This window comes from Notamacropus eugenii, chromosome 2 (assembly GCF_028372415.1).
Source record: "Notamacropus eugenii isolate mMacEug1 chromosome 2, mMacEug1.pri_v2, whole genome shotgun sequence".
In the NCBI taxonomy this organism is placed as follows: Eukaryota; Metazoa; Chordata; class Mammalia; order Diprotodontia; family Macropodidae; genus Notamacropus; species Notamacropus eugenii.
The window spans coordinates 472,754,919-472,779,984 of record NC_092873.1 but is presented as its reverse complement, the minus strand read 5'-3'; the positions used below and the strand labels follow the sequence as shown (position 1 = coordinate 472,779,984).

The window sequence follows — 25,066 nt, the reverse complement described above, 5'->3', positions numbered from 1 at the left end:
TCTTCTCCATGAAGATGTGAGCTCCTTGAAAGCAGGGATTGTTTTCCTGTTTAATTTGTACCCTACCATGAATAGCACAGAGCCTTGCTTAATAAATGCTTTGTTCATTCATTTGTTCATTCATGAAGTAATTCATGAAAACCACAATAGTCCATATACACGCTACTATCACCAAGATCTAGGAACATGGGGGTTCTCAGAACAAAAGTCAAGCCAAATACCTTGTCTTCCTTGTTCATCTTTCCTGGTGCCTTCTCTGGATCTGTAATGATTGCCTGGATCTTTGCAATGGACTTTTTCAGAGCCATGTGAGCAACTGAAAAAATACAAATTAAAAGTACAATTTAAAAAGAAAAACTACCCTGTTAAAAATCTGCCTTGCTTGCCATGTTGTTCTTCATGGAATTTCAACAAAGAGACTTCTCAATCAAAAAGCACTTATTTATTCAGCTCAGTGCCTCAAAAGTTGATCATCTCCTAGGCTCAAGTGCTACATCTTAGGAATGCAGGGTTGGAACAAGAGATATAGCCTGCCCCCAAGAAGTCTACTATTTCATAGAATACCTGCCATGTGCCCAGTAGTATTCTAGGGCGAGGGCTTTACAACCCAATATATAAATATTTAAGACATGGTCCTTGATCACGAAAAACTTATAATCTACTAAGATAGCTATTCTTTTTCTTATTTTTCTTATTTTGTTTTCAGTGTTCTACAATCACTTTCATATATCTCAGATTTTTTTCCCCTCCCTCTTCCTCCTTCTCCCCTCCCTCCCCACTCCCTCCCTTAGATGGCATGCAGTCTTATATCGGTTCTACACGTACATTCCTATTAAATACATTTTAACTTTAGTCATGTTGCGTAGAAGAATTAAAATGAATGGGAGAAACTATAAAACAAAACAAAACATAATACAAGAGAAAATGGTCTGCTTCATTCTGAATTCCAGTTCCATAGTTCTTTCTCGGGATGTGGAAGGCAATTTGCCTCAAGAGTCCATTGGGAATTTTTTAGGTCCTTGCATTGCTATGAAGGACTAAGTCTACCAGAAAAATTCCTAGCACTCTGTGGTTGTTGCTATGTGCAAAGTTCTCCTGATTCTGCTCCTTTCACTCAGCATCAGTTCATATAAGTCCTTCCAGGCCTTTCTGAAGTCTTCCTGTTCATCATTGCTTACAGCACAATAGTATTTCATTACATTCATATATCACAACTTGTTCAGTCTTTCCCCAATTTGTGGGCATCCCTTTGATTTCCAGTTCTTGGCCACCACAAAGAGAGCTGCAATAAATATTTTTGTACATGTGGGACCCTTTCCCATTTTTATGATTTCTTAGGGATACAGTCCTAGAAGCAATATTGCTGGGTCAAAGGGTATGCACATTTTGGTAGCACTTTGGGCATAGTTCCAAATTGTTCTCCAGAATGGTTGGATCAGCTCACAGCTCCACCAACAATGGATTAGTGTTCCAATTCTTCCACATCTTCTCCAACATTTATCATCTTCTTGTTATGTCATGTTAGCCAATCTGATAGGTGTGATGTGGTACACTTCAGAGTTGTTTTAATTTGTATCTCTCTAATCAACAGTGATTTAAAGCATTTTTTCATAAGACTATAGATAGCTTTAATTTCTTCCTCTGAAAACTGCCTGTTCATATCCTTTGAGCATTTATCAACTGGGGAATGACTTGTGTTCTTGTACATTTGACTCAGTTCTCTATATATTTTAGAAATGAGGCCTTTATCACAGATACTAGTTGCAAAAATTCTTTCCCAGTTTTCTACTTCCCTCCTAATCTTGGTTGCATTGAGTTTGTTTGTGCAAAAACTTTTCAATTTAATGTAATTAAAATTATCCATTTTGCACTTTGTAATATTCTCTATCTCTTGTTTGGTCAAAAATTTAAAATAGCTATTCTTTTAAAAAAATTAATTTAATAACCAGCAACAACAAATAGTAATGATAATAACTGATACTTAGCATTTTAGATCTACAAAACGCTTTATGCACCTTATCTTATTTGACTTTTATAACAACCCTGTAAAATGTGTACTATAGACATTATTATCTCTTTTTACAGATGGGGAAACTGAGAGTAAAAAAGGAACTTTCTCACGATCCCACTATTAAAAATTTTCAGGAGGAGGGGTATTTAAGCCCAGTCCTCTACTGACTTCAAATATGTCAAAATAGAAAATAATGGAAAAATCATAAATAAAACTATAGATATATTATACATATAATATAAATAAATACATATATATTTTAAGAAAGAACAATTGATCCAACTAACAAAAAGTTTCTTCTGTGTCCTACAGAAGTTGAGTATAAGAAGGGATTTTGGCATCCATCTACATGAAAAGAATTACCATTGTAACTCACACAATAAATGCTGTTTGGTCGCTTTTTTAATGAAATAATATTTTATTTTCCTCCAATTACATGTAAGAACAATTTTCAACATTCACTGTTTCTTTGAGTTCCAAATTCTATTCCTTTCCTTCCCTCTTCCCTCTTCCCTCCCTGAGATGGTATGCAATCTTTACAGTTGAGGAAATTGAGGCGTTGAGCAGTTAAGAGATTTGCCCAGTTGCACATCTAGTAATATCATCTAGTAAGTATCTGAGGTAGGATCTGAATACAGGTCTTCTTGACTCCAAGGCCTATGCCTTATCTACTACACCATGCTGCCTCTAAAGGAGAACTTCTGACTTCAAGTCAAATAGAGAATTAGGACAAGAATTAGGAGCCTTCTAAACAAGAAGAAGGAGTTCAGAAGACAGTATAAATGCATCTGGCTATCTAGTTGTTCTATATTCCAAAATAGCCTGGACTCTGGAGGCTAAGACTCTGGGAACTGAGAGTGCACTCATTATGGAGAAAAAGAACCTGGGTTTTCTTTCCTAGTCCAATGACTGGGTGTAAGAGGTACACCTGCCTGCCCCTGAAAGAGAGTTGAAGCTCTTTTTGGGTTTTAAGAAAAAAGAGATGGTAGAAATCATTCTTCCTAAGTGGTAGCTGAGGACTCCAGGTGAAGCCTAGTGGGTATCAGCAGACAGAGATGTGGTACAATGCCCAGTGGAAAGCAGGGGTGAAATTATACTCTATAAACATCAGTGCCTGTTGGGAAGTAGGCCCACAAGGAGTAGTGTACCACTATAAGACACCACCAGCCTGATAATATCAAACGCGTAAGCTGCCCTTTCACACAGGACACATACATTGAATGTCATACTAGTGCAGATGTAGGTAAACAAGCATTAATTTGCTGTTGGTAAAATTACAAAGAGATCCAATTATTTTGGAAAATAATTTGACATTTTGTAAGAAACATTAAAAAATTATTCATAATCATCATTGTCCCAATGATCTTGCTATTGGGTTTATACTCAAAGAAAGTTATTGATATCACTAAAAACCCAGTCTGTACCAAAATATGCATAGCAGCACTGTTTGTGATAGAATAAAGGTGAAAACAAACTATGAACCCAAAGACTAGGAACTGGCTGAATAACTGGTGCATATGAGTAGATTATATGAACATAGTAGAATATTAATGTTCCAGAGGGAGTGATATGAAGAATTTTTTTAAATGGGAAAACCTGAAGTGACCTGTCCTTTCTTTTAACCAAGAGTAACCTAGTAAAATGTAATGTATATATACTGTTACTCACCATTAGCCTATAAGGAAATTTATACTTGGAGGTAATGTATGTCAGTGTTTTGTATGAAATATTAAAACAGGATATGTTGTTATGGTTGTAACACAACAATTTCAGTCATTTCAGTAATGTCTGACTCTCCATGACCCCATCTGAGATTTTCTTGGCAAAGATACTGGAGTGGTTTGCCATTTCCTTCTCCAACTCACTTTACAGATAAGGAAACTGAGGTCAACAGGGTCAAGTTTCTTGTCCACGGACCCACAGCTAGTAAATGTCTGAGGCCAGATTTGAACTCTGGTCTTCTAGGCCCCAGACTCTATCCACTGCACCACCTGGCTGCCTTTTAAAACAGGATATATCAACTTCAAAATCATAAAGATTTATTTTCCATTTCTTTGCTATCTCAAAAAGTGCCTCATGTAGAACTGTCATTGGGGAGCTAAACTTGTTCCTGATTCCTTTTCCTTCTGTCTATTTCTACTGTCTCACTATACTTACTGTCCACCTTTATTACATAAACCTAAATACTTGGCTCTACTACCCATCTTTATTACTTAAGTATGTGGCATAGATTTATAGTTTCATGATTTATGTGAAATCTGCCTTGATTTCTTTGAATAAAAGGGATTTTACAAAGATCAAATAAATAGACACATACACAGAGAAAAAATCCACAGTGCTGGGAGGTTATGTTACATCTTCTAGTTCAAATACTGCCAACTTAGAAACTTTGAAGTTCTTTATGACCTCATAGAACTATCCTTGAATCAGTCATTTGGGATGTCACACTGCTCCCCAAGTTACTGCTGCCCTGGCTCAGAAAAATTATAGTTCTCATCTGAAATGCTATGACTGAAATATCCTGCTGTTTAAAATGGACCTAAAGTATTTCACTGTGAATTTTAAGGGCTTTTTTCTGCTCAATCTCTGACATGGATTCTAGCACAAACAAGGTCAACTCACCATAATCTTTTTTTCCCAGCTGGAAAAGAAACAAACCATGTTCATTCAAGGCCTGTTTCTGGTCATTCCTCTATGGTCTGTCTACTTTGTCAAAGAGAGCTTCTGTATTTGTGCTAGAACAACCTGGGCAAAGGTTGGATGGGAGATTTTTCCAGGGGAAGTAGACCTGATGCAGCTTACGCCTCCACCTTCCTATTTGCCCTATCCTCTGGACCAGCTGGACTGCAATTTTTGGAGTCGTACCAAGCTCTCTTACATTTTAGTGGAAACTTTCTTTGTAATCCTGACTATTTTATCTGGACATTATTTTTGGACTCAATGGAAGAAACACACAAGGAAGGTGAAGTAGTGATGGAAATTTGTAATGAAAATGTTATATAATGGATGTATACATACCCGCAAACACCTCAAGAACACAAATGAATGTAGCAAGTTGTTCTAAAAATAGGTTATACTGATGATAAGTCAAGTTTATGTTGGGGAAATCCCCCAACACCATTTGTGGAAAGTAGGTCTTAAGTTGGTTGTATATAATTTGCCAAAAGAGAACCTTATTTGGGGAAAGTAAAATAAGCTCCCTGGACAGATCATCAGACTTTCCATGTGCTATCCTATGATTTTCTTGTATTGTGTCCTGAAATTTTTCAGCAAAATGTGACATTTTACAAACACACACACACACACACACACACACACCAACAGAATATGCAATGGATAATTTTATCTCTTAGGACTGTAAAACTCAGATACCAAAATATATATATTTCTTGCATCTGCCAATGGGTTATTTACAATATACTATTGTCCCTCTTCTATCTTATAAGAATATCACTGATTAAGTACTCTTCACTTTCTCAGCAAAAAAGGCCACAGTACCACAGTACCATTTCATAACAAATCACATTGATTACATAATACTTTGTTTTTACAAACAAAATAACATCCCTATAAAGTCAGCAGTGAAAATTAATTTTCTGCATTATACAGAGAAGGTAACTAAGGCTCAGAAAGTTTAAATTACTGATCACAGAGCTATTTGGCAAGACTGAGTACACAATTCAGATTTCCTGACTGCCAATCTGACACATTTCCACTAGAGCTGGAATTCTTAACCTTTTTTTTTTTTGCATCATGGAACCCTTTGGCAGTCTGGTAAACCCTCAGAATGTACTTTTAAATGTATGAAGTTTAAAATTAAATATATAAGATGATTACAAAAGAAACCAATTATATTAAATTATAATTCTAAAAATATATTAAACAAATGTTCATGGATCCCAGATTAAGAAATTCTGCTTAGAGATAAGATAGCAAGGTCTAGGGTCTAGAAAAGTGGCCCAGAGCCCAGGAGGCCTAGTTTCCAGGCCTGTCTCTGACACATACGAGGAGTAGGACCAGAAGCAAGTCATTTAATTTCGCTGCCTCCAGTAAAGTGTCTAATGATGTAGGCTGCAGAGCATTTGCTGATTGATATGCAATGGTTAAAATCACAAGTCCACCCCTTCCCCCCAAGAAAGTCTTGAAAAAGATGATGCACTGGAATTTCTGGTCTTGATGCTCACTATTTTATAAAAGGCCCAGGCACTGCAAACTTCTTTCTCAGAGAAAATAAGAGTTGAAGATGTCTCCTAATGCTAATATCAGCATATTTCATTTTCTTTTTGGGGGGAGAGGTGTAGGAAGGGAAGAGGTGGGGAATGGACTTGTAATTTCATTGGTGTAGAGCAGAGGTAGCAAACATCAGGCCCATACTCTCAAATGCAGCCTGAGTCAGATTAAAATGTAATTGGAAACATTGTTTAATTAATAAAAATAGAATAGAACACAGATAATTATATGTTGTTTTTCAAGTCAATGTGGTTTTCTAAATTATATGTGGTTGCAGACAGCCTTATGTATGGTTTAGTGGCCCCCTGTTTCTGTTTGAGTTTGACACAACTAGTATAAGGAGCTCCCAACAAAGAATGTAGACTGTCACACTGGTGGGTGTATCTTGTGGCCTTCCCGAGTGTCCTGGTATACTGAGAGATCATACGTTCTGTTAGGCCTCTAGGATTCTGAAGCCAATTTTCTATATACTTACAGAAGCACATAAATACCTAAATATACAATATATATAATTTATAAATTGTTTAAATTAACTTGACTGGCAGAAATCAGGGCATTTTTTTTTATCCAGGACACAAAAAAAATTTACTACCAAAAGCTGCTATTCTGCAACATGTATTAACTCAAAAAAATGACTCTTCCTTCTGCTCCATCTTCACCCTTTGGCTTTTTCCTCCTAACTTCCTCTTCCCCTCCCTCCAAACTATTTCATAAAGGTCATGATGCCAGCTCCCTGAGCCTTGGGGAGCTGCCAAACTTGAAACTGAGATGACAAAAGTCCACAAGAGAGAATTCTAAAAATTTTACCAGACTATTGGGAAACACTTACCTTGTCTAAACCTCTCGTTTTACTACGAGGGAACTGGGTTTCAGGAACAATAAGTGAGTTGCCTAAGGTCACATTCGTTGATAAGGGCCACAGCACAGCCGGGACCAAAACTCAGGTTTCTAAATGAGTACTAGGGGTAGACAAAGTGGGAGGCTTACAACACCTAGGGCTGGTAATTGTGGGGGAAGATCACCTCTTATACATTACTTTGTAAAGTGTATATGATTTTAGTGCCAAAAATTCCACTGAAGGTATTTACTTTGGAATAACTCAAGTTCAATGTATTGCAGTAAAGTCTCCAAAACTGCAAAAAATACTAAGGCAGCAGAATTTTTAAATAAAATGTTGGGGGAAACTCAGTTTCCAAACTTTGTCTTCCAAATGACTCATCCCAGTTCCTTACGTCCAATGTCCTTTCCATCATACTATGTTGCCTCTCTATATTTTTTAAAATGCAGAAGGTCTTGTTCTTTGACCAGTTATTATTTCAATACCCACAAAAGGGTCTGAGAGTAGGGGGAGAATTCACATCTGCCTATATTCAAATTCTTCCCTTTCTAGGTCAGTCCCCCTTCACCTTCATTTCTTCAACTTCTGCATGTTTTTATTGGCTAAGTTCCAGGGATGGGGAATCTGTGGCCTCGAGGCCACATGCGGCCTTCTTGGTCCTTAAGTACAGCCTTATGACTGAGTCCAAGTTTTACAGAACAAATCCTTTTATTAAGGGAATTTGTTCTGTGAAGTTTGGATTCAGTCAAAGGGTTGCACTTGAGGTCCTAGAGAGCCACATGTACCCTCAAGGCAGCAGGTTCCCCACCCTGGATCTGTCCAACATGCCCAAGAGTAGGGTTCTATGAATCAATAAATTCTGTTTGTTGATCTTTGTCATTTCCTCTGCTTCAATTCTGAGTCATAAATAGGGAAATTCTCTTCCCATTATAGATAAGAGGTCATGTTCGCTAAGTGCCCTCCTAACAATGAGAGTCTGTAATTCTGTGATTTGGGGTAACTGGGACTCTGACATGGGGAGCAGAAATTCAGATGACACTGAGAACATGTATATTCCTCTTCAGTTTTCCTTCTCCCTATATGACTCTAGGTAGTGTGAAGTAGTGGCATGTTGAACTTGGAATAAAGAAAAACCTGAGTTCAGATCCCATGTCTGACACCATTTCCATGGCTTTGTGCTAATCATTTAACCTTCTCAACATCTCAGTTTCTTCATCTATAAAAATGAGGTTGAACTATGAAGTCCCCTTATAGCTCTATATCTATGACCCTATAATGATAGACATGCAACATTAATAATTACTAGTATAATAATGGTAATAATAACTAACATATATGGTGCTTTAAGGCTTGCAAAGTTCTTGACAAATATTATCTGCTTTTATCTTCACAATAACCCTGGGAGGTAGGTGCTATTGTTATCCTCAATGGACAGATGAGAAAACTGGGGCAGATGGAGGTTAAGTGACTTGCCCAGAGTAACATCACTATTAATTTTGTGATACTCGAACTTGGATTTTCCCGACTTTAGGTCTAGCTCTCTATTCATCCAGTGGCCACTTCAGAGAACTTCTCATTGACTTATTCAATTGAGCTGGCACCTACTATTCGCAAACTACTGTGCTATGTACATAATTATACATACATGCTCCTTGACCTTATTGACTTTGGACTCTCAAGAGGAAAGTCACATATACATAAATATTAAATAATTATAAAGTAGCCATAATGCAGAATATTATGATATAAAATAAATAAAATTTAACAGAAAGATTATTTCTGACAGGCACAATCAGCAAAAGCTTCAAGAGATATAATTTGAACTGGGCTTTGGCAAATAGGCACTATTTCAATACACAGAGATAGAGGAGAGCATTACAGTCGTGAGCAAAGGCAAGGACATGGAAAAACTTCACACCCTTATAAGAGATAACAAGTCATCCAGCATGGCAGGGTTTCAGCACCTGTGAAGTCAGCTGAACACTAGAAGAGTAGCCCACTAGAGATGACAATATGATGTTGGCCAAGTTCAAGGAAAGGAATGGCAAGGTTTGAATGAGTAATCCTGAAATATCCTGGTTAAGTTGAACTGTATTCAGTCTCATAGCATAGCTCCCTACTGCTGAATAAGAACCTAATAACTATCTATTTATGATGGCAATCAAAGTGATCTCCTTTGGGGTAGAGACAAGTTGGAGACTGCAAAGAACAGCATGCCTCCACTTCTACATCCCCTTCAGAAAGACATGTTGCCTAGAAAACTGACAACTAGGGAGGGAACATATCTTTATTGAGTTTATATATTCACAAACAGGTCAGGTTTGATGCCCAGAAAAAAAATGTTTTATGCTATTGGTTTTTCTTCCTTTTAGCCAGAAGCTAATTTTTCCTCAAATGACGATCAACAAAATCAGTCCATTTATGACATGGACCAAATCCTCTGCAGGCTGATGTCAACCACATCAATGCTGACAAAACATCTAAAGGAAGTATCCCACCATCCCTCTAAAAAATCAAAACACAGAAGAAAATTAAAGAAAAAAAGGGATGGAAACACACTCTGGAGCTTCCAAATGTGTTCACACCTTAACTCAAATCTCTCTAGTATAAATCTTTTAGAAGGAAATTATTGAAAGAGAAGATTCTTTTTTGGAAAAAAAATCTTTTTGGATTAAAAAAATCTTTTTGGTGGCCTTTGTCATATTGTTTGCCACATGTGTAAGACCTATATTCATGAATTCTGCATGGAGAAGTCATCTCTACTAAAAAAAAGCGTTATATGAAGTATTTTACTAATACAGACAGAAAAATCTAATACTATCCTTACTATGTATTTCTGCTCTTCTTTAAATGATGAATTATTAGGAATTAAATAAAGAATTTACATACAGCAGCATCTTAGCTTGGTGTGCTAGTAAAGCTCTGAATTAAGTAACACTTATGCACATTTTTTAAGCTTTAGAAGGAGGACACATACCTGAGGACCCAAGTACCAGAGCATAAAGTGAATTTACCCTATCTAGGTACTAGTGTAAAGCTCAGTCGGAGTCTAGTGTGCTATGTGTGATGCAATCCCCTACACCAACTTCCTTGCCTGGAGGCCCACAGTAGTTCATACTCCTCACTCAAACACAGCCAGGGAGGAAAAGAGATTGATTTGACTAATTAGTGTACTTATATATACACCCAATTCCAGCTCAGCAACCAGTTAAAAGACCCACATAGTAAGAAAAAAGGAAAGAGTCACTGAATACTTCTACATGCTCCAAAGTTGGGGAGGGGGAGGGAAAGGCGAGGGGGTTTAGGCAAAGCATGTTGTGCATACTCCTAAGTGCTAGGTTTTCATTGACCTGTCCCCTATTACACCGAAAAGGGCATCACCCTTGGAGATGAGTGTGCCTGCTCTGGTCCTATGGAGATGGTCATGTATGCTTGGCTCAAAGTTAAAGGGATGGGAGACCGTCAAAGATGATTGGCAACTGATTGAAGAAGAGCCACTCACTCAATAGGCTATAAAAGGAGAACAAAAAAGTCCCTCTCTCCCCTCATCTCTTGCCCCCTTTCCCTTTTCTCTCTGTCTCTCCTCCCCTTCCTTCTCCCTCTCCTGTCTCTCTTTGTCCCTCTCTCGGTATCTCTTCTTTGTCTTTGCTTTCTCTCTTCTGGCTCTACTCTCTCTGTTTGGATTTCTGCCAGCTCTCTCCCTTATACTTCCAGTAAGAGAAGCAAAAGACAGCCAGTGCTATTTTTCTGATGTTCTCGTGAGAATAATACCCTATTGATCAACTCAAAATTTTCAAGAGGTTCTTATGAGTATGAAAAAGTAATTCGCCATTATCAATCATAGAGAATATATTCACAAAAAGGAAATAAATTTCATAACTAAATATTTTTTCATTCTAATAATAAATGAATTAAATTAATTTTTTAAAGTACTGCAACTCTTTAAATTATTGTTTCCATTCTACTTCCAAGGTTTGTTGTGAGGATCAAATGAATATTTGTAAAGCACTTAGAACAAAGCTTGGCACATAGCAGCCATCTGATAAATGTTCATTCCCCTCATTTCCCCTTCCATTCTTAGTCAAACTGTATAAATACTGATGTTATTCAGTCATGTCTAACTCTTTATGACCTCACAGACATAGCATGACAGATCTTTCTATCCTCCCCTAATTTCCTGAATTCCGTCCAAGCTCATGTGTGTTGCTTCCATGGCACCATATATCCATCTCATCCTCTGCCATCCCTTTTACCTTTTGTTTTCAATATCTCCCAACATCAGGTTCTTTTCCAATGAGCCCTGTTTTTTCATTATGCGGCTGAAGTATTTAAGATTCACCTTCAATATTTGTCCTTCCAATGAATAGTCTGATTTAATTTAAGTATTGACTAATTTGATCTCCTTGCTGTCCAAGGGACTCTCAAAAGTCTTCTCCAGCACCAAAAATTGAAAGTGTGGCTTCTGCGGTGCCCAACTTACCTTACAATCCAACTCTCACAACCATAAATTGCTACTGGAAAAACCATAGTTTTGACTATATGGAACTTTGTCAGCAAGGTGATGGCTCTGCTCTAAAGAGCAAGCACCTTTTTATTTCATGGTTGCAGTCAATATCTGCAGTGATCTTTGAGCCCAAGAATATAAAATCTGACACTACTTCCATTTCTTCTCTCTATTTGTCAGGAAGTGATGGGACCAGTTGTCAAGATCTTAAGTTTGTTTTGTTTTGTTTTGTTGTATGTTAAGCTTCAAGCCAGCTTTTGCACTCTCCTCTTTCCCCTTCCATCAAGAGGCTTCCTAATTCTTCATTTTCTATCATTAGAGGGATAGAATCTGCTTCTCTGAGATTGTTGATATTTCTCCCAACAGCCTTAATTTTGGCCTTTGATTTGTCCAGCCTGGCATTTCATATCATGTATTCTGCATATAAGTTAAATAAATAAGGTGACAATACATACAGTCTTATTGTACTCCTTTCTCAATCTTAAACCAACCAGTGGTTCCATATTCAGTTCTGTTGCTTCTTAGCCCACATACAGTTTCCTCAGGAGAAATTAAGATTACCTGGCACTCCCATTTTTTTAAGCACTTGCCACATTTTGTTGTGATCCACACAGTCCAAAGCTTTAGTGTAGTCAGTGAAGAAGTAGATGTTTTTCTGGGAATTCCTTGCTTTCTCCATAATTTAGTGAATGTTGGCAATTTGATCTCTAGTTCCTCTGCCTCTTCAAAAACCAGCTTGTTCTTCTGGTAATTCTCAGTTCATATACTGCTGAATCCTAGCTTGCAGAATCTTGCTGGTATATAAAATGAGTGCAATTGTTTGGTAATTTGAACATTCTTTGGCATTGCCCTTCTTTAGAATTGAGACATAAATTGCTATTTTCCAATCCAGTGGTCACTGTTAAGTTTTCCAGATTTCCTTGGCATAGTCAGCACAGCACTGTAACAGCATCATTTTTTAGGATTCTAAATTGCTGAGTTGGAATTCCATCACCTCCACCAGCTTCATTGTTAGCAATGCTTCCTGAGGCCCACTTGACTTGCTCCAAGATGTCCGATTTGAGGTCAGTAACCACACCATCATAGTGACTGGTGACATTAATTTTTTTTATACAGTTCTGTGTATTCTTGCCACCTCTTCCTTAGCATTTTTGTCTTTTCTCATGCCTGTTTTTACATGAAACATTCTCTTGATATCTCTAATTTTCTTGAAGAGATCTCTTGTCTTTCTCATTATATTGTTTTCCTCTATTTCTTTGCATTGTTTACTTAAGAAAACCTACTTTTCTCTCCTTGCTATTCTGTGGGACTCTGCATTCAGTTGGACACATCTTTCCCTTTCTCCTTTCTTTTCACTTTCCTTCTTTCTTCAACTACTTATAAAGCCTCATCAGACCGCCATTTTGCTTTCTTGCTCTTCTTTTCCTTTGGAATGTCTTTTTATAGCTGCTTCCTGTACAATACTGTGAACCTTTGTCCATAGTTCTTCAGCCCCTCTATCTAGCAGATTGAAGCCCTTAAATCTATTCATCACTTCCACTTCATATTCATAAAGGATGTTGTTTAGGTCATATCTATAGGGTCTGATGACTTTCCCTACTTTCTTCCATTTAAGTCTGAATTTTACAATAAGAAGCTGATGATCTGAGCCACAGTTAGCTCCAGGTCTTCTTTTTACTGACCATAGGGAACTTCTCCAGTTTTGGCTGCAAAGGACATAATCAAACTAACTTCAATATTGACTGTCTCATGATGTCCATGTGTAGAGTCACCTTTTGCATTATTAAAAAAAAAAAAAGAGTTTTTGTTATGACCAGTGAGTTATCTTGACAAAACTCTTAGGCTTACCTTGCTTCATTTTTGTATTCCAAGGCTAAACATGCTTGTTATTCCAATTATTTTTTTATTTCCTACTTCCCTTCGATGTATATGATATCTTTTTTTGATGTTATTAGATCTTCATAGAACTGATCAACTTCGGCCTCTTTGGCATCAGTGGATGGAGCATAGACTTATAATACTGTAATGCTGAATGATTTGCCTTGGATTCAAAGAAATATCATTCTGTCATTTTTGAAATTATATTCCAACACTGCTTTTCTCAGGGATTCTTGCCTGCAGTAGTACATGTAATGATCACCTAAATTAAATTCACCCATTCTTGTCCATGTGAGTTCGTTCTTTGGTCTGTTCTTTGTTGAGTATAGCATCTCTTACTGGGTAAGCAGCTCTGCTGCAAGAAGCCAAAGTCTATAAGGGGGAGGGCAAAGAGGAGAAAAAGAAATTCCAGCCCACATCCATAAGAGCTGGGAAATTATATTCCCTAGGTTCTTCTTCCATAGCTCACCTTCTGTGCCATCAAGGGTCACACTCCAGAGATGTCTTTTGATTCAACTGACTGCTACGGACTATGTGTTACTCTTTTAAAGAGAAATCAAGGACATAGTTGATCCATGGCCAGCTACTTCCTAATTCCATCCATTCTAAGAGGAGAGCTTCTTCATAACGTTTTGTTGCCTTACTTACCTACATTCAGTGTTTTTATCCACTAGGTTAGGGGAAACACATTGATCAAGGATTTTCTGATCAAATCTCCCTCTTCCCTCCCTCCTCCCCAAATGCTACTCATTATATTACAAGAGACATTTGGTCACATAATATTACAGTGCTCATGACATACATTTGCAAAGGGACCACAATTAAAATAATTTCAGCTTCTGTGCCAATATGTGTATGAAAAAAAGAGGTAAAGAAATTCTAAAGAGAACTCACTAAACCTTTCAAAATCAATCAGTACATTAATATTTAACCATTTCAATGCAAAGGTGGGATATTTGAAAAACAGATTGGAAAATATATGAGTAAAATAAATTAGGGAAGCAGAAGACAAGCAATGCCAAAGTCAAATGACTATATATCATGAATGTTTCTCAAAGGAAAAGTTAAGAGGCAAAAAAGATAAAAAAGACAACCAAAATTAAAAGTGATCATATTTTAACTGGTAGGAAATGATTAGTTACAGATGCAGGAAAAATTTCTCACTTGGCAATCTGTATACAATCAGATCACTGGTTTATTCCAGGAAAGATACAAATCAATAGCAAATTAGAAGAAACAATAAAAATGTTAAGATATGTCACAGGATTGAGGCAAATCCAAAGTAACCTATTTAAAGCATTGACAAAGAAAATGAGAAATGGACAAAAGTACAGACATCATGCATAGATTTCCTTTCCTCCTTCCTACATTTTAAAAAGGAAATTAAACTGAAGTAAATCAGTTTATTAAGAATCTAGAAATTGGGGGGTGGAGCCAAGATGGCGGAGTAGAAAGACGCACATACACATAGCTCCGAACCCATTATTAAGAATCTAGAAATTGGGGGGCAGAGCCAAGATGGCGGAGTAGAAAGACGCACATACACATAGCTCCGAACCCACAACCCATAGAACATCTGTATAAAGTAACTCACGGCGAATTCTGGAGCAGCAAAGGCCACAGAACAGTGGAGCGAAGGAGATTTCTGTTCCAGAGGGACCTGCAAACCTCTCTCAAAAGGTCCGTCACGCTGCGGACGCGGAGCTGTGCACAGCCCTGCCGCGGCTGCGGCACCAAGAGGAGCAGATCCGAGCGGGCCTCAGGGACAGGATCTCCAGCAGCCGCCTCCACCCACAGGTGACGGAGGTCGGTGAGAAGGTCTCTTTGGTGGGTCGAGAGGGGAGTGGGGTGCTCCCATAACTCAGGCCCCCTCGGGAGACAACAGCGGAGGCGGGAGCAGACCGAGGCTCCCCAAACAGGCAGGAGCCCGGATCCATTGTTGAAGGTCTCTGCATAAAACCCCTGAGGGAACTGAGCCCCTGAGGCGGCCCTGCCCCCACCCAGGCAGCTGAACTTGATATCACACTGAATAGCAGCCCTGCCCCGCCCAAAGCCCTGAGGCTGGGAAGCAGCATTTGAGTCTCAGACCCCAAGTGCTGGCTGGGAGGATCAGGAGGCGAGGTGGGTGTGAGGAGAATATTCAGAGGTCAAGCCACTGGCTGGGAAAATGCCCAGAAAAGGGAAAAAAAACCAAGATTATAGAGGGTTACTTTCTTGGTGAACAGGTTTCTCCTCCCCTCCTTTCTGATGAGGAAGAGCGGTGCTCACAATCAGGGAAAGACACAGAAGTCAAGGCTTCTGTATCCCAGCCCACCCAATGGGCTCAGGCCATGGAAAAGCTCAAAAAGAGCTCAGAAAATTTTGAAAATTATGCTAGAGGACTGGAGGAAAAACTGGAAAGAGTAAACAAAGACATGCAAGCAAAGTATAAACAGCAGATCAGCACCCTGCTAAAGGAGACCCAAAAAAATGCTGAAGAAAATAACACCCTGAAAAATAGGCTAACTCAATTGGCAAAGGAGGTTCAAGAAGCCAATGAGGAGAAGAATGCTTTCAAAAGCAGAATTAGCCAAATGGAAAAGGAGATTCAAAAGCTCACTGAAGAAAATAGTTCTTTCAAAATTAGAATGGAACAGATGGAGGCCAATGACTTTATGAGAAACCAAGAAAACACAAAACAAAACCAAAAGAATGAAAAAATGGAAGATAATGTGAAATATCTCATTGGAAAAACAACTGACCTGGAAAATAGATCCAGGAGAGACAATTTAAAAATTTTGGGACTACCTGAAAGCCATGATCAAAAAAAGAGCCTAGACATCATCTTTCATGAAATTATCAAGGAAAACTGCCCTGAGATTTTAGAACCAGAGGGCAAAATAAATATTCAAGGAATCCACAGAACACCGCCTGAAAGAGATCCAAAAAGAGAAACTCCTAGGAACATTGTGGCCAAATTCCAGAATTCCCAGGTCAAGGAGAAAATATTGCAAGCAGCTAGAAAGAAACAATTCAAGTATTGTGGAAATACAATCAGGATAACACAAGATCTAGCACCTTCTACATTAAGGGATCAAAGGGCATGGAATAGGATATTCCAGAAGTCAAAGGAACTAGGACTAAAACCAAGAATCACCTACCCAGCAAAACTGAGTATAATACTTCAGGGGAAACATTGGTCTTTCAATGAAAGAGAGGACTTTCAAGCATTCTTGATGAAAAGACCAGAGCTGAAAAGAAAATTTGACTTTCAAACACAAGAATAAAGAGAAGCATGAAAAGGTGAACAGCAAAGAGAAGTCATAAGGGACTTACTAAAGTTGAACTGTTTACATTCCTACATGGAAAGACAATATTTGTAACTCTTGAAACTTTTCAGTATCTGGGTACCGGGTGGGATTACACACACACACATGCACACGCACACGCACACACACATAGAGACAGAATGCACAGAGTGAATTGAACAGGATGGGATCATATCTTAAAAAAATGAAATCAAGCAGTGAGAGAGAAATATATTGGGAGAAGAAAGGGAGAAATGGAATGGGGCAAATTACCTCTCATAAAAGAGGCAAGCAAAAGACTTATTAGTGGAGGGATAAAGAGGGGAGGTGAGAGAAAAACATGAAGTTTACTTTCATCACATTCAACTAAAGGAAAGAATAAAATGCACACTCATTTTGGTATGAAAACCTATCTTACAATACAGGAAAGTGGGGGATAAGGGGATAAGCAGGATGGGGGAGATGATGGAAGGGAGGGCATGGGGAGGAGGGAGCAATATGAGGTCGACACTCATGGGGAGGGACAGGATCAAAAGAGAATAGAAGTAATGGGGGACAGTATAGGATGGAGGGAAATATAGTTAGTCTTATACAACACAACTATTATGGAAGTCATTTGCAAAACTACACAGATTTGGCCTATATTGAATTGCTGGCCTTCCAAAGGGAAGGGATGGGGAGGGAGGGAGGTAAAGAAGTCGGAACTCAAAATTTTAGGAACAACTGTCGAGTAATATTCTTGCCACTAGGAAATAAGAAATACTGGTAAAGGGGTATAGAAAGTTATCTGGCCCTACAGGACAAAAGAGAAGTTGAAGACAAGGGCAGAGAGGGAGGATAGAAGAGAGAGCAGATTGGTCATAGGGGCAATTAGAATGCTTGGTGTTTGGGGGGGGAGGGGACAAAAGGGGAGAAAATTTGGAACCCAAAATTTTGTTAAAATGAATGTTAAAAGTTAAATAAATAAATTAATTAAAAAAAAAAAAAGAATCTAGAAATTAAGCTGGAAATGTATCACCTTCTCCATCTTTTGTTTATCCTTTTAAATGCTTTTGGGACAATTCTGCTGAGTTGAGTCAAGCTTTCTTTTGTAGAAAAAATTCTACCTCTCTTTGAATTATACTTCTCTATAAGATTTCACAAACAAGCTTATTTTCTAAACAAGCATTTCTCTTGACAATCATAGCTCTCTGCTTGGCAAGTAGACACAGTATTGCCTGAAGTAATTTGGGAACTCTTTGGTCTCCTTGTTATGACCACCGACCTCAATTAAGTTTGCAAATAAAATTGTCATAATTAGTTTTAGTATTCTCTCTTCCATTCATTTTCTAATTTTGAGTGTTAATAAATTCTTTAAATAGGTCATATGCAGTTGTTTTAACTGGATATCCTATCTTTTTCTCACTTTTACTCTTGTTTCTCATTGGTATTCATTTTTCCCTCTGTTTTGCTAAATTAGTGATCTGACTACACATCTACTACTTCCTAATTCAAGAATGACTCCCACATAAGTAATAAATAATTTCCTATCTGTTAAAATGGAAGGAAATATACATTTAATGATCATAACTGTGATTGGAAACAGGATGACCTCACCCATAAAATGAAAGACAACAGCAGAAAGGATAAGAAAGCAGAATCCAACAATAGGTCTTTTATATAAAATATACTTGAAACATAAAGTTTAAAGAGTTAAAGGAAGGGGTTAAAGCTAATGTTATGCTTCAACTAACCTCAAAAAAGCAGGAGTAGCCATCATGATCTGAGATAAAGCAACTGGGAAAATCGGCTTAATTAAAAGAGATAAATGGGGAAATTATATTATACTTAAAAATATCATAGATAATTGATGAACATCAATACATAATATACAACAAATGGCATAGCATCTATATACGTTAAAGAAATGTTACCCAAGTTAAAGAAATAGAAAAAAAATCTGAAATAGCTAAGGATCTCAACCATCCCTCTCAGACCTATTTTAAAAAAAAAAAAGTTAAGGACCTGAAATGAATTTTAGAAAAATTAACTATATTACATGTCTGGTGATTACTGACTGGAAATAGAAAAGTATATATTTCTCAATAAAGCCAACAACTTAAATGATTAAAATTTACACAGATATAAAATTTTAAAATTAACAGAACAAGCAATAAAGAATTTAAATAGCTTAATCCCAGAAAAAAAATTGAATATGTCATAAATGAACTCCCAAAGGGAAAAATGCAAATAAACAAAGCTATGAATTACAAATGACTTCTATAAAACACTTAAAGAAAAGTCAATTACAACATTATATAAAATATTTATGAAAATAGAAAAAAGAAGGCTTCTGTTATACCCTTTTATAATATAAGTAGTCTTGATACTTCAACTAAGGAGAGACAAACTAGAGAAAGAAAACTATACACTAGTATCTCTAGAGAATATTCATAGAAATTATTAAATAAAATATTAGCAAAGAGGCCAAAACACCTATCCAAAACTTTATACACTATGACAAGTTTACATTCATACCAGATATGTGAGATTGGTTGAATATTAGGAAAAATTAAAAACAGTCACATTAATAGCAAGAACATTAAAAATGACATGATTATACCAATAGACACACTCAGTTTTGCAGAAGTTATTCTTGGTTGCAAGCTTATGGGATACTGAGTTCCAAAATCTCTTATTTTTAGTACTAGTTGTCAGGTCTTTCATGATCTTGACTACAGGTCCTTCTTACTTGAACTATTTCTTCCTGAATGCCTACAGCTTATTTTTTTCTTTGAGTTGGGGGCACTAGATTATGGTTGTGGCATTTTGGGGACTCTGCTTTTTTGGAATTTCTTTTAGGATGTGATCAATGGATTTTTTTTTTCTTTTTACTTTGCATTCTGGTTCAATAGATATGGCCAATTTCCCTATATTCTTTAGATATAGTTTCAAGGACTTTATTTAATCATGGTTTCCAGGGAGTCAAATGATTCTTACATGTTCTCTCCCTGATCTTTTCTTTTCTAGGTCGGTTTATTTGGTATCAGGTATCTACTATTTTCTTCTAGTTTTTCCAATCTTTAGATCTTGTTCTAATATTCATTGCTCATAGATTCATTGAAGTCTATTTGGTCTACTCTAGTTTTTAAAGAGTCTGTTTCTTGGATAAAGTTTACCACTTTCTCTTCTAAGTTGCTAATTATACTTTCAATTTTTTTTTCCTCAAGAGTTTGTTTTATTTTCTGATTCTTGTTTTCTTTCTTCTTGGTATTCATGTTGCTCTTGTGGAAAACCCATGTATTTCTCTGAATCACTGCTTGAAGTTGTTACAGAGCTGTTTATTCCCTCTATTTTAAAATACATTTTATTTATTTCATTAAATATTTGCCAGTTGCATGTAAACATTTTCTTACCACTTTTAAAAATTTTGAGTTTCAAATTTTCTCCCTTCTTCATGCCCCTCCCCCACTCCTGGAGAAGACAGGCAATATGACATCAATTACACATATTCATTCCTTCCTCGGGCAGATCTTTAGATCTACAATAACTTTTTGTATTTGTTTTCTTTGATTTACTCATCTCTCCAGCTTTAGTTCCTGAAATAGGAGCTTTGTCCCAGGATCAGGCACAAAATTTTATACTTTCTCCGCAGGCTCATTTTCCCTGAATGTTTAAGGTTCAGCATGCTAGATCTTCAGTGTCCTCTCTAGTGTTTCAGGACACAGAGTTAGGGATCTCATAAGCCCTGAACTAAGCAATGACATAATGATCATAGACACTGCTCTCCAGCATTTCCAAGGGCCCACCTTAGGGCCTCCTGATTACCTTGGGATTTTCCCAGGGAAGCCTTCCATTCCTGATTCCACCGGACACAAAGTATTGCAGGATCTATATGTCACTGGCTATCTCTGGTCATTCTAAGAGGCTATGCTGGGTGAGAGCTAGCTTTTCAGAGGTCGGGGCTGAGCAGGGAGGGGAAATTAGAGTGGGTCCCTCTCTTACTGCCCTCGGGCTTTAACTGATGTCTTATGGAGTTCTGGAGCTGAAAGGCTTCTTAGTAATGATTTGGTTTGAGTATGGGGATTAGGGTTTTATTGGAGTAGGTTTGTAGGAGCTAGGTATTCTCCCTCCTGTTCAAGCAGTCATCTTGGCAGGATGTCTCCTCCCAAACTTGTTTTGTCCTAGGTTTCTTCAAAAACCCAATGTTCTAACCAGATTAGAGCACCTGCTTGTATCTTGAATATGCCTGAAGCTTCCTGCCTTAGAACCTTGCTCATGCTGCTTTCTCTACCTAGCATACATAATCTTCCTGACCCATTGCTACCTGTCTTGCTCATATACAAAGGTCAGTTCAACTACTACTCTCCCTCCCCCATAATGATTTATTTCCATGATCTCCCCATCAAGCACTAACTTTTCCCTCCTCTGTGCTCTGAGTATTTTGTACCTGTATTATGGTTATTTAAGTACTTCTCTTACTTAACTCATCAAATAGAGTCTATTTAATAAACTGTTAGTTCCTGAATGTAAGGATCAGGTTTTTTTCATTTTGATATGCTCCATAATAACTGGCACAGGACCTTTATATACACAATAGGTACAGAATAAATGTCCATTAAGGGGAACTGAATAAATAACTATTAAATAATTGCATCAACAAAAAAAAATGATCAGCATACTAAACTAGCATTATGAATTTTTTAAGCCTATGTTTAGCTTGGTACTTAGCCACAATTCACATGCAAATAACAAAGACATTCTTTCTGAATCCCTTTAGCTCCTATTCTGTAGGCTTTTTAAGATGATGAAGGCAAGGCATGAGTTTTCTAAAACACTTTAAGGAAAGTAATTGAAAATTGGAAATTATTCCTGTAGTGTCCCTTCAGGGGACCTAACTCCCCTTTCCCTACTCTCCACTTACACTTGAAGGCTGGGTTTCTTGAGGGATGACTACTCCACATTCAAGGTATTTCTGAGTCTGCCTTCCTAAAATTATAGCTCATGAGCCTACTACATTGGCTTTACCTTTAACAGTCAGGAAACACAGTTAATGGAAATCAAAGACATTCACTGGGATGATCTTATAACAAGAGTAGCTACAAATTCCCTCCCACAGATACAAGTGATTCAAGTAGGAAAAGCTGGGCCGCTATATAGAGTACACTAGTGGAGAGGTACACACTTAGGAAGTATAATTGGCAAGCAGAATATGCAGTCATACTGATGCCCTTACTTTTTTCATGAAATCCTTAGGCTGGTCCCCATCAGTATTTCTGATGGCTATGTTCCTCCCCTGGACTCCTGGGCCTGCTCCTTGTTAGGCACTGTGTCTCTGACTGGTCAAGATGTCATGGTGGATGGCCCAGGGCAGCAGACAGAAATCTCACACACACACACACACACACACACACACACACACACGCACATAAACACTCACCCACCACCAGTTCTGAGGCAAGGACCAATTCCCTCTCAAGAGCTAGATTCTTCTTCCAAAGCTGGCTCCTTCTCAGATGTCAGAGCTCGTCCCCCTTGGACCTGCTTCCTGCCTTGACAGGCTCCTTGGATAGGGGTGGAGGGTATCTTGCTTTTTAAAGGATACCAGGGGCATGGCTAATTCTTTGACCAGGCAAAAGCGAACCACCCTATAATTTCACGGAATTTAACTAAAAAGTTTCTTCATGTCTCTTAAAGATCAAATAGAGTGTTAACACAAATACAAATACTTCTTTACACTTTAAGACCTTAACTCCTCTTGTTTCTGTTACCTACCCCTTACATCCTGTAATTGTATCAAGCAGGCTGGAGAAACCCGAAAGAGTGGACCTCCTGACCAATATCTCCACTCTAGGAAGATAGCTGATCCTCTGCCCCAGATAAAAGGGATTCTTCCTTCCTCAAATACTTTTTCCTTTCATAATTTGTTCAGTGTCTATCTTGAACAGATAAGGTGTTTTCAATTTTCTGCTACAAGGAAAAGAAGAACTCTGAATATTTTTGCATTGATAGTACTTCTCTTTCTTTTCATGGCAGTATTTCCTCCTCAAATTTCCCTAGAACACTGGATTTATCCTTTGCCATATCATATTCTACCATATGTAACAGTGACTTGCATATGTGCCATATTCACCAATAAAGTTACAATCTCCTTGATAGCAGGAAAATCGGCAGCTTTCATCTTCAGCCACTAGGTGGATGGATAGAACAGGGGATAAAGCCCTGGATCCAGGGTCAGGATGAAAGTTCAATCCAGTCTCAGACACTTCCTAGCTATATGGCCCTGGGCAAGTCCCTTAACCTATGTTTGCCTCCATTTCTGCATTTGTACAGTAGCACCTGGCCTCCACAGTTGTTGTGAGGATAAAAAGAGATAATATTTGAAAAGTATTTTGCCAACCTTAAAGCATTACAAAATGCTAGCTATTATCGTTTTTTTGTGTTATCTTTGCCTATCCATTTCTTAGCACAGAGCTTTACACATAGTAAGAGTTTAACAAATATTTGTTGAAATGAATTGTTCCTAAATGCAAAATAATGTACCATCCAATTGCTGCCATAATGGTCTGGCTATAAACTATGCTTTCTTCAGACGGCACTTTTTTCCTAAACACAGCTTGCATAAAGTTTAAGCATACTTCCTATAAATAGGGTGTTCTTTTTAATGCGTACCCATATGCTGTATTTGTTTTCCTTTACAGAGATGTCACTTCAGTAGCCCACAAGGCACAAATAAAATAAATGTTTTTGTTGAAAGAATGGGCCACTTTGCTTAGGCTGGGAGAAACTAGATTAAGATATACATTGAATTTACCTATATTTAAGCGTTTGCAAACTCAAATACTTGCTGAAATTCTGAAAAGCCAAGTAAAAAGCTTCTGCTGTGCCAGTCTCCCACATTATACAAAGCAATGTTCCATGAGAATAGCAAAATTCAGCAGATGACGGAATCTATACCCTGAAAGCAAGGACAGCAAGTGGTGATTGTGACTATTTTTATTCAGTGTGGGTGTAAAAAGTGAAATACAACATAGACAAGTTTAAAGTTTGCAAAGAGCTTTACCTACATTATCTCATTTGAGTTTTGAAACAACCTTATATCATAAACAACACAAGAATGATTATCCTCAGGACTCAAGCTAGGTGGTTTACCCAGGGCCACACAACTTGTGTTAGAATTGGAATGTGAGCTGACACACATCCCTCCTAATTCCAAATTCTATACCCATTCCTCTGCGTCATAGCACTTGCCTCATCATGTACTACCCATCATTCAGGTGGACTGACTGACGCAGTGACCACAACCTTTGAATCAATGAGTTTCAAAGTCAAAAGAAAAATGCTTAAAACTCAGGTCACGGATACCTGCAAAGTCCAGGTAATCAACACACTCTTTCTGTGAGTACCGAAGAGCCACATCCCGGGCTGTTTCGTTACGGAAGTTCAGTGCTTCAGTATCGACCTCCAGATCCACCAATGTTTTTAAAGTTTCCACTTGGCCCCAGGCTGCAGCACAGTGTAAAAGTGTGTAACCTGATAAAGTGAACAGAGACAACCAAATCAAATACATTTGGATATTTCAGAGTACTTTTTCTAGGAGAAGAGATCAGCCTCTAAAATGCAGCAAGCAAAGATTGACAGTTGGGAGGGACCACAAAGGTCATCTAGTATGACCTAAGACAAGCTTCAAAAAATATTCCCAAGTCAAGGAGCATAAAGTATGCCCTCAATTTAATTTTTAAAGACAAGCTTATGGGAGGATGGAGGCATGGTAGAGAAATGGAAACCTTGGGACAAGAGACCACTGCGGGGGAGCTACAAGGTACAAGAAGAAAAAAGAAGAAAAGTAGGGTTGGGCCAGATGGAGAAGAGCTAACTGCAGTTAGTTAAGATTTAGTTTCCAGGGGAGAGGGGAGGAGATTCTGCTCAATTGACCCTAGTTACAGCTCTGAGCTACAAACTCAAAAATCATCATAAAATTCTGTACCCAAACAATATTGCCACAGTCATGGAAATTGGTACTTTCCCAAAGAAATTAGACTGAGAAAGTACTTAAAATGCAAAGAGAAAGTTTATATAATCCCTCTTAATCTTAGTAAAAGTATCAGAGAAAAAACAATAAATATTTCATATGATAATGAAAAGGTAACAAAATATTATGATGACTAAACAGTACTAGAAACACTGGGCTGGGAGGAAAAAAAACAGTACCCCAGTAAAAAGCTTCTGTTTCAGACCAAAGGACTTCTTAGTGCTTCAATGTCCACAAGAGGATGAGGCTGTGACAGGTATGTGACAAGGGTCTTTCTGAGAACAATGAATACATAAGAAACATTTTT

The 25,066-nt window shown here is 37.8% G+C and overlaps 2 protein-coding genes across 2 annotated transcripts in view; one reads left to right on the top strand and one right to left on the bottom strand.

Annotated features, from left to right (window-relative positions):
• Positions 1-25,066, bottom strand: part of ANKRD45 (ankyrin repeat domain 45) — a 50,619-nt gene that overhangs the window by 11,393 nt on the left and 14,160 nt on the right. The window contains 2 exon segments of the mRNA XM_072648591.1: positions 222-316; positions 24,093-24,260. Coding sequence (XP_072504692.1) covers positions 222-316; positions 24,093-24,260 — 263 coding nt within the window.
• On the top strand, positions 4,471-9,965 carry TEX50 (testis expressed 50). Its single transcript, XM_072648574.1, has 2 exons — positions 4,471-4,973; positions 9,452-9,965. The coding sequence occupies exons 1-2, from the start codon at positions 4,671-4,673 to the stop codon at positions 9,710-9,712; spliced, it is 564 nt and encodes a 187-aa protein (XP_072504675.1). The 5' UTR covers positions 4,471-4,670; the 3' UTR covers positions 9,713-9,965.